Raw genomic sequence first — 10,088 nt, 5'->3', positions numbered from 1 at the left:
AGGTTAAACCCCCCTTATCATCACCTCAACCCATCGTTACCCTTCCCCTCCCTGCTGAGACACCAAGGAGAACCTGCCACAAATAAATGCCAATCAGCTGCAGCACTGTTACGGCTAAGTGGCATCTAGTCTTGGAACAGGGAGGGGAGAGGCACCCTTATTTTACTCTGTTCAGATGTTGCTGGCAATAATCATTATTTAGTCATTCAGTCAGTCATAACAATCATGCTCCTACAGCCATTTCTGCCATAACAATGATCATCCACCATTTTGAGCGTCCGAACTAAATCATTATCTTTCACTGTGCTTATAAATTTACTTGAGAACATAAAACATCTGAATTCCTGCAGTTTAATGAGCCAACATTTACATTTTTAGGGATAAAATATGCAAAATGTGGCTATATTCCACGTATGTGCATTACTTTTGCATAAAATGCCGTAGTTGGTTTCCATAATCAAAACAAGTGCAAGATGTGCTTTCAAACATCGTAGACATTTGACACCTTTCACCACTTGTTTTACTAAATATGAACTGAGAAATGCCATCACTAAGCTAAACTATCAATCTTTGTAGCAAAGAGAAGTAAAGACAAGACGAACAGAAGGATGATGAAAAACACATCACTGCTCCATCAAACTGCTGAGTGAATGATAAAAAAAAAAAGAACATTTGATGTCAGGGAAGTAGATAAATGAATCTCATCTCCTTAATCATCTGTCTCCATAAACACATCGGGACATTTACCAGAAACCATTTATTTTGCTATTTTATGTCAGTAGAAATCTTACAGACAAAATGCGACAGACAGTACAAACTAGAAATAAAAGCAGACATTTCATACAACGCAAACTTGAAAGAACTGGAAGAATTGTAAACATGTAATTAATGACAGTGAATAACAACTACAGGGGAGAATAACAACATTAAGACAAAGTTTATGGTAATTAGCACTGTACTGTAAATAGCTTACACACACACACACACACACACACACACACACACACACACACACACACACACACACACACACACACACACACACACACACACACACACACACACACACACACACACACACACACAGGATTGACAAAGATCCTGTTCAGCGTAATAATTATAAAGTAAAACAGCAATACTATACATAAATCATGATATGCTGTACAGGATTCTGAGATGTAATGCTCATACATTTAATGTAACATGTACAGTCACTAATCAGACATAATTTATTTTTGGACACAAAAACGCCAGTGTCCATTTACATTGTTAGGAAAGTGCATTTCTTAGATACTGGATGTGGAAAGGATGTCTTCCACTAGGTGCTTGTAGACCCAGGCATCTCCCTTCAGCCTTTGGCGCCGGATACCGACGACCTCCGGCCTCTGCAGGAGGCACACCTCCAGCTCAAACGCCATGGTTACCTTCCCAAAGTCGCCCCAGGTCCGACATTTTAGGGTATACCTAAAATGAAAGGCGACACAGAAACAATAGGATTGGATCAAAGACTAGGTCTTCTGATCAGAAAGGGGGGTAAGGCGGGTTTTCTTACCCTTTCTGTGTGAAATCTACGTTTTTCTCCGGCAGGATGGAGAGGATCTGGTTAAGGACCTGGTCGGGGTTGGTCTGACTGGTCAGAGTAACGTTGTACTGTACCTAACGAAAAAAGAGACAAAGAAATGATGTGATGTGTACAATACTTGTGACGCAGAACATGGGACAAGGTGTGCAACTTTGGCACGCTTTCTTTGGCACACTTTATACCTTGATCTTCCGTGGGCCAACACGCAGGGCTCGCTTCTTGCCGGGAGTGAGCATGGTGATCATCTTATCCAGGCCTCTCTCCAGGGAACCGAACACCTTTCCTCCTCTCTTTTTCTTCCCGCTGTCTCCCGTAACAGCCATGTCCAACGACCGAGACCTGGAGAGCAAACAGGGTCCGACATGTAATCACTTTGGCGGATCATTTGATCAAACTGCTCTTACTTAACCTTTCAACTAGATCACAGGTTTCAGTATTAGGACAGAAACGGCACTATTGTGCTGTGTACCATTTCTGTCCTATTCTTTGGTAATTTAGGTGATTATCTTACTCAAACTGAGTGAGCAAGGCTGTTGAAGGTCTCCACTCACCTTCGCTCAGGACTGAAAGCCAGTATTTCAACGTTTGCAAGCTCCTTGAACTCTGCTGCTCTCTTCTTATTTGGCTCTTTAGAGGCACTGCCTCCACCTAACACACACACACACACACACACACACACACACACACACACACACACACGGGACGGTGAGCAGAGGAAAGAGACAGCTACACCTGTCACAGCACACGCCTTGGGACAGAGGGGGTTGTGTGTGTGTGTGTGTGTGTGTGTGTGTGTGTGTGTGTGTGTGTGTGTGTGTGTGTGTGTGTGTACAAGTTTGTCAGAGGCAGCATGTCTGCTCTGTAGCTTAGAGAACAGGACCGAGCAAGATTCCAAGGGTTTAACACCAAATAGGTCAGCTGCGGCGCGTAAACCGGCTTGTGGCGGAGTTTATAGAGGAGGCTAATGAGGCCGGACATCTGAGCAGAGAATTCACATAATTAAGACTTTAATGATTCTCCATTCATAGATAAGTGAATAGAATTAGCTTCTTGATAATAACCTCACCTTTGAGTTGACAATGATAAGTGTGTGTTCATTTTCAGAGGATTCAGTAATGACAGCTAAATTATAGAAATATGAGAAGCTTTGGAATAAAAAAAAAAAAAAGGCCCAATAAATGAGTTTATTACCAGAAGACAATTTACTTGCAAATGTGTGGCATGTGGACGTGGCACTTGTGATTATGAGAGCTGCATGAAGACAGAGCGAGGGACAGATAAATGAAAGAGAGCAACGTGGAGAGGGGCAGTTGGCTAATACAAATAATCTAATGGAGATTGTACTTCAAGCCCTTGTTAGGAACACAAACAATTACAGTATATAAATAAACTGCATGATGAACTGAAACTCTGTGTTGTATGTAATTCATTACTGCCATGGGTTGAGTAAACAAGAGACTCCTCTTACCTTTAGGTGTGACTGCATTAGTTTTGGTGCCATTGACATTAGCATTTTGATTGGGTGTGGTCAACACATTTTTGTTGGGCCGTGCATTCTTTTTACTGGACGCAGGAGTTCGAGGAGGAGGCAACGCAAATATTTCGACATCTTGCTCCTGCACAGCAATATTCTCCTTGTTCTCACTGGTTTGACCCTGGTCTCTGTCCCTCCTCTCCTGGTGGTGCTGTGCCGTTGTTCGCCCCCTCTCTGGGGTCGAGCTGTAAACACACTTTTTCTCCACTGAAGGAGATGCCAGTCTCTTTAGGAATACAAAGAAGAGATACACATGGTATGAGCAGATATCTCTGGAAGAGAACAGTCATGGCCCTTCACCATAGCAGCTAACAAGGTTTCTAACCCAAACTTAATCTGTAAGGATATGGAAGACAGCAAAAATGACAAAATACATGTGTTCCAACTTTCACATACCATGTCTTTGTTGTTTGCAACTGAAACCCATGGGCAATCATCAATGTAGTCTGAGCAAAATTCCAGAGAACCCACAATAACAGCATCTTCATCCTCGCTGAAGTGAAGGGCTTCCCTTGTCTGAAAGAGAGAGAGAGAGAAAGTAAGAAATGGAAAGAAAAAGAAACGAGACAAAAAGATCTACAACAACACTACTGTACTGGGACACATTAAGTATGTAAGGTACTGTATAGGGTAGTCAGTAGCCCAGAAAAAGAACAAAGCATTTTGGGAGTTGTGATCCAGAGTCTGACCTGTAGTCCCTGGTGCAGTGGAGAGCAGGAGTCCTCACAGGCGGTTGGTTCAAGGCGCAGGCGAACAGGTTTGCCCCTCTGCTTCTTTGACAGCAGCAGCAGGTAGGTGGCTGTGGTCTGGTCATACCGCCACTGTAGGAGTTAAGATGTAACAGACTGCATATCAAATAGGAAGTATGTAAACGATATTATGTTTGCACAGAATGCAAGGGGTGCAGAATGTTTAACATATTAGTTGTCATGTCACCGTCCACATCACAACAAAATCTACCCATGATGAACTGACCAAAATAATACGCAAATGTGAGTACAAACAGAAACACACCTCCTTGACCAGCGCTGTGGTGCTTGCCCTAGACCGTTTCATGTTGACAGCCATCTCAGTGATACAGTCCTCATCTATGTGGCCGAGCTTTAAAAAAAAAAAAAAAAAGGATGTATATTCACACAAAATCACTTTTTTTTTTTAATTATATGTGAGCACTAAAAAAACAATTCTAAAATAATAATATTCATTTAAAACAAAATTTGGCAAATTGGAAAACCCCTTTGAAAGTGGATAAAATTTTCAGTTTGAAATTTAAAGATCCTAAAGCAAAAGAGGCAGCATACTGCCCCATTAACAATTAAAAGATACTATGGCGTTTGTGATTATGCAGTTCTGTTTATATGAATATGACTGTATGTGTAATATAGTGTTTTCATGTATGAATGTGTGCGTGTGTACCGGCTGCCTGCTGTGCCACTCCACGGGGCTGTTGTAGTCTTTCATCACCCAGGGATGGTCCAGCAGATGTCGAACACTAAGACGCCGCTTGGGCTCCATCTACAGGACACACGCGGAAACTACAACTCAGTACGCAAGAGACTACACACCAAACAATCTACAACGCGTCTAAAATACTGTAGATGTTATCAAAAGAATACAAATTTTTATTCCAGTTATGTAAATTCCAAATTCCTTCAAGTCTTCTGTTATTGCAAGTGACAATGTGTTTTGGTGAGTTCCAGTGTTGTGCAATAAAAACCAGTCTGCTAACTCAAGGAGTGAAATATATGCAAAATAGCCAAAAAGTGAAAGACATGGGAGAGTGTGTCGTCTTATTATTATTATTATTATTATTATTACTACGTACCTGCATCATCTGGTTGAGGAGGAGAACACTACCAGGAGACAGCCACCGGGGGTTTTCATATGTACCTCTCTAAAGAGATAGAAGACATACAAAGACACATTGTAAGTGCTGTTAAATATGTCCCGTTTATGATGCATAATTAATTCAAAATTCATAGTAAATTTATAGTTTATATTTATAGTCTCATACAGTAAATAAATAGGAAATGTGTTTAATGTAAAAGGTTAAAATGAATGTGATGTAATAGTTAAAGATTATAGTCCATCGTGTTTTTGTTCCTCTTGGAACTAAAGTTCTCTGTTGTGGTTTCCACTGCTGCGGAATTTGTTAATGGACCAAGGGTAATCTAACGTGAGCGCATGTTACGCCGCTGTGATAATTAATTTGGAAGTTACACTGTTGTCAAAGGCCAAGGTGAACAGTAAAGGATTTTCAAAAGGATTTAAGAACCTCTTTTCAGGACATGCAGCCAACGAGGTATTTTATCTTACACGCGTAGCTTTATTTATATTCGCGCTCAGCACAATGTGTATTTTCTTCGGTAATGTATAATTAATTTGACGTGCCTACTATGTTCATTCACATATAGTTCTCATGGCGTGACGTGGATGCATTAAGGACAGAAGAGCAAAGAACCAACCTGTGTCTGTGTTGTCGTGAAGAGAGCTACATACATTATGAAACTGTAATACACTAAACAAAAACAAGCATAAGGGTTCTCTGGTATTGGGATTTTACTTAGATATTAATATTCCATTAGATAATAAGAACACACAATACTGGTAGAAAATGGACAAAAGATATATTTAAGAGTGATTTTGCAACTGGAAACGTCAGTGCTCTTACTGTAATCTTCCTGTAGAGGACCATGCAGTTGTCGTCATCAAAGGGTAGGTATCCACAGAGCAGCGCGAACAGCAGCACTCCCATACTCCACACATCGGCCTGGAGGTTACACATCACACGGCACTATTTCAGCTTTACAGTAAAGATTTCACAGCTCAGTTGCACTGAGTCATGCACCAGTGAATATGAACAGCACACCATGAAAAAGCAGAATTCTGGAACAGCCAGGTAAACATGACTTTTAGTGGAAAAACAAATGCAAGTTTTGTGGGTTTAAATAAGGGCAAATCTTGAAATTGTAACCCTCGATGGTTCTAAAAGTTGTGAACAGCATGCATCTCTCACCTCTGAACCAATATATGCTTTGCCCTGGATGAGTTCAGGAGCAGCGTAGGCAGGGCTCCCACAACACGTCTTCAGCTCAAACCCCAAACCTCCCTATCAGAGAGATGACGTGATGTGTACATGTACACATCATGTTTATAGGCACTAACCACTATGTAAAACACTTGCCTTTAGGCATCAGCTTCAATCTAGATAGAATGTGAATGGCAAAATATGTGTTTCATAATGAAAAGCCTGTTAGTGAGACCAACCAAATATATTTGCCTCCACCAAAAAATATGTTTATGTCCCCCGTCCCCCTTTTCTCTTTGCTTAGACGGTGAACAGGCCAAATATTTTTGACACTAACACAATGAGAAAGGGAATGTGGTGATGTACCTTAGGTTTGGCACACAATCCAAAGTCTATAAGCTTCAAGTTGTGGTCTTCATCAATCAACAAGTTTTCCTACAGTTCAAAGAAACAAGAATTGCAGCAGACCTTAGCATTAATATTCAGTCACAGTCAAGCAGACACATTTTGTTTTAGTTTCTCTCGTGTCACATTCTCTCAGTCACTCTTTCAAAATGCAATCAGTGGTTGTGTTTACTGGTTTGAGGTCCCTGTGTGCGTAGCCCTGGCTGTGGACGTAGGCCATCGCAGACACAATTTGTCTGAAAAACACCCTGGTCTCCTCCTCTGACAGACGGTCCTTTGCTATGATGTAGTCAAACAACTCTCCACCTGGACAGTACTGAGGGTAAAGAAAGGACAGAGGGAGAGAAAGATGCAAAATTGATGAACATAATGCACAAACACACACGCACACACAGTGTGCTTACCTCCAACACCCCACCCCACCCACCCACACAGTCCGTGTGCTTACCTCCAGCACCATGAAGATCTGGGTGGAGGTCTCTATGACCTGGTAGAGACGACAGACGTGCTGATGACTCAGGTTCTTCATGGCCTCAATCTCCACCTTCACACGGGGCAGGTCATCCTGGGGTGACAAACAGTTTGCTATTGTTTTTTTTTTTTTTTTGTATAATTTGTCATTTATTCGGTATCATTTTTTTAATTGCCATTTTTTTTTACTTATATTTAATGCAGAACCTAGAAAGATCAGATTCTGAGTAGGACTGAGTAACATTTGATATTATTGTTTATTGACTTTCAGTGGAATCATATTGTGATTATATGAACATATTCTGTCATCATTTTACAAAACTCTGCTGTCCATTTGTTAGTCAATTTTTTTTTTTTACTATTGTGAAGAGTGTTGTCTAATGTAAAGCATAATAGTGGAACAACATCAATTGCATTTATCATAACTTTATTGACTGAATTATTCTTTAATTAATGAAAATAACTGTCGCTAATGCTTTTATGTCAAAATTATTCTGATTTTGTTCAAGTTTTTGTCGACCCGTTTAATGCAAACGTTTCTCTCTTTCATGACTCACCCCGAGATCCTTCTTGTTCATGATTTTAATGGCAACATTCTCTCCTGTCAGGATGTGTCGACCCAGCTTGACTTTAGCAAAGCCTCCTGACAAACACACAATGTTCATAACACACATCAGAGAGGATATGACAGCGACAGAGCTGTTTTACCCACTGACACACATGAACACGCCATTACCTGAGCCGATAGTCTCATAAACCTCATAGTATTTGAAGAGTTCGTGGTGCTCCGTTCTTTCCACAGGCATCCTCCCCGCTTCAGCCGCACGACGGTAAACCTCACTGCAGGGAGAGAAAAGTTTTTTTAGCAGCAGTGTTAGCACTCAACTCACTAAACAAACTAAACTGGGAAACACACAACTCTAGCTAGCTATTTGAGTTCAAAATAAACGTTAGTTAGTCGCTAACATTTTTAAGTACGCTAACGTCAATTGACGCTAAACGAATTGTAACGTTAGCTAACGTTAACCACCAAAAGTAATAAAAGTAATGTTAGTAAAACCTACGTTACTGACAGCTAACCGAATACCCCTTTTCGACATTACGATTTTACCTGAATGTGTATGAAAACGAGAGAGGAAGAAGGTATAAATCAGTTAGCAACCATACGCCACATCGATGAAAAAAAGCCCTCTGGCAGGATGTTTTGTTACAGAAGTTTGAATTTCGCACTACGTCGACGTCACATCGTCGACGTTGACGCTATTTCCTGCTTCCGGTTTGTGCGTCGTGCGCACCCTTGTGGCTGATAACAGTACTGTACTCTTGAAAAAGGTGTTGATTTAATTTAACTTTACGGAGTGTCTATTTGCACCATTGACATATATATAATTTGCACCCCCGGTACGAATAGCCTCGGCCACACAGCTGAGCTATTTACACCCTGTGACGTAACAACAAAAAAACGTTGCTCGCGTGCACCGAAATCATGGCGGACGTTCATCTTCCATGACCGCAGAAACTGGCATATTAGGGAAGTTTTGTCTCTAAAGTTTATAACAATTGAATTTCTAGTGGAAAATGGATACTACAGTTGCGCTTTCTGTCTTCAGTAAAAGCATACAACCGTTAGTTAGTTAGTACCTATTTTTTTTGTATACAGTATGGTTACCTAACAACCAAGGCTGAAGAAACCAAGTGGTAAACAGTTATTCAATTTCCTGAAACAATTGCTAGGTGAGTGGTTAGTACGCTTACTTTTGGCATGGGAGTTAATTTGCATGCAATTGCGCAAGTCAGGTTAGGGTAAGAATGTCAGGGCAATAATATTCCCAAAAGGTGTAATACATGAGTAGTATGGATAACTGTGTGTAAATATATGCCAAGGTACTGTAAATGCACAGGGGTGCAAATAGCATACATTGATATTTGTACCAGATAGGGTATTAATAGAACACATTGCTGTGTGCACCGGCGGGGTACTAATAGCATTCATTTCTAATTGCACCAGGGTACGAATAGCACTTCTAATTGCACCAGGGTACAAATAGCATACACTGCTAATTGTACCAGGGGTGCAAATAGCATACACTTCTAATTGCACCAGGGTACAAATAGCATACTGACAATTGTACCAGGGGTGCAAATAGCATACACTGCTAATTGTACCAGGGGTGCAAATAGCCTCACCCTTAACTTTATGGTCCTTTTGGAGGTTGTAGTTTATAGTGCTGCTGTAGAGCATTAAACTGACAGGTGTTTTCAACTTTTTGTCTAACTTTGAAATAGATAGGGGGGATAACCTGGGGATAACATATTAGAAACACCTCTCATTGTAAATGACCATAAAGTTGTACAGTTTTTTTTTTATAAAGGTAGACTCCATTAGTTGGGCCTATGTGCATGTATAAAGATTATAACAAATTAAGAGAAAAACTTGAATAAATGAGAGAAACATATGAATGGAGATGCTTCCTCATAGGTGCACTGCATGATTGATGTAATTCAAGTTGTTTACTTAAGTAAAATTGACAAAACCACAATATTAAAATATTGTCGTGCATCAAATTTGTATGCAAGTAAAAGACATTATGTGGCAGAATGACCCCTGTCACTGATTTATTATCATAGCCTGGATACTTTTAATGTGTGAATGTGCAAGCAGTATTTTGATATGGTAGGTGGTCAAGCTGGAGCTGGTCTTAACTTTTTGTATAGGTACTTTTGGGTAGGAGGCATTATTGAATGTTGGTGACACCTTTCCAAAAGGTCTTGGTTAGGTCTGAAATTTACCTGCAAACATAACTTCATGTGCATTCATGGGCAGGTATATACAACCTGTGGGATAGAAAGCATCAAGTGTGTTGCAATGTGTGAACTGTTGTGCTAGGCATGTGGCTGCAGTAGATATATTTATGGTGTCAAAAGGTGTGTTCGCCTTCACCTGCACAACTCCTCAAGCCTGTAATTAGTAAAAGGTGAGAGGACAGGTCAGAGGCCAGTGGATATATTTTACCAGAACCCTGCCTTCTTGTCAGCCATGTGTAATGACCATATACGACCACTCTCAC

The 10,088-nt window shown here is 40.6% G+C and overlaps 1 protein-coding gene across 1 annotated transcript; it reads right to left on the bottom strand.

Moving 5' to 3' along the window:
- Nucleotides 1-1,026: 1,026 nt before the first annotated feature.
- Nucleotides 1,027-8,304, bottom strand: melk (maternal embryonic leucine zipper kinase). Its single transcript, XM_028598038.1, has 18 exons — nucleotides 8,132-8,304; nucleotides 7,757-7,860; nucleotides 7,578-7,663; nucleotides 6,998-7,114; nucleotides 6,722-6,865; nucleotides 6,511-6,579; nucleotides 6,133-6,225; nucleotides 5,788-5,886; nucleotides 4,942-5,010; nucleotides 4,533-4,631; nucleotides 4,131-4,217; nucleotides 3,806-3,937; nucleotides 3,513-3,632; nucleotides 3,051-3,342; nucleotides 2,134-2,230; nucleotides 1,765-1,921; nucleotides 1,553-1,656; nucleotides 1,027-1,464 (listed from the first exon to the last, which is right to left on the bottom strand). Exons 2-18 carry the CDS (start codon nucleotides 7,824-7,826, stop codon nucleotides 1,287-1,289), a joined length of 2,013 nt encoding a protein of 670 aa, XP_028453839.1. The 5' UTR covers nucleotides 7,827-7,860; nucleotides 8,132-8,304; the 3' UTR covers nucleotides 1,027-1,286.
- Nucleotides 8,305-10,088: the final 1,784 nt, after the last annotated feature.

Source organism: Perca flavescens, chromosome 2, assembly GCF_004354835.1.
Source record: "Perca flavescens isolate YP-PL-M2 chromosome 2, PFLA_1.0, whole genome shotgun sequence".
Taxonomy (NCBI): domain Eukaryota; kingdom Metazoa; phylum Chordata; class Actinopteri; order Perciformes; family Percidae; genus Perca; species Perca flavescens.
The sequence above is the reverse complement of the archived record's forward strand: the minus strand, read 5'-3'. Positions and strand labels throughout refer to the sequence as shown.

Bases quoted from the DNA above. Each gene is read 5' to 3' on its own strand.
- melk (XM_028598038.1), bottom strand. From the start codon at position 7,826: ATGCCTGTGGAAAGAACGGAGCACCACGAACTCTTCAAATACTATGAG. The intron at 7,664-7,756 runs GTAATGGCGTGT...TGTGTTTGTCAG, and splicing joins TTATGAGACTATCGGCTCAG to GAGGCTTTGCTAAAGTCAAG. The intron at 3,633-3,805 runs GTCAGACTCTGG...TCTCTCTTTCAG, and splicing joins CACTGCACCAGGGACTACAG to ACAAGGGAAGCCCTTCACTT.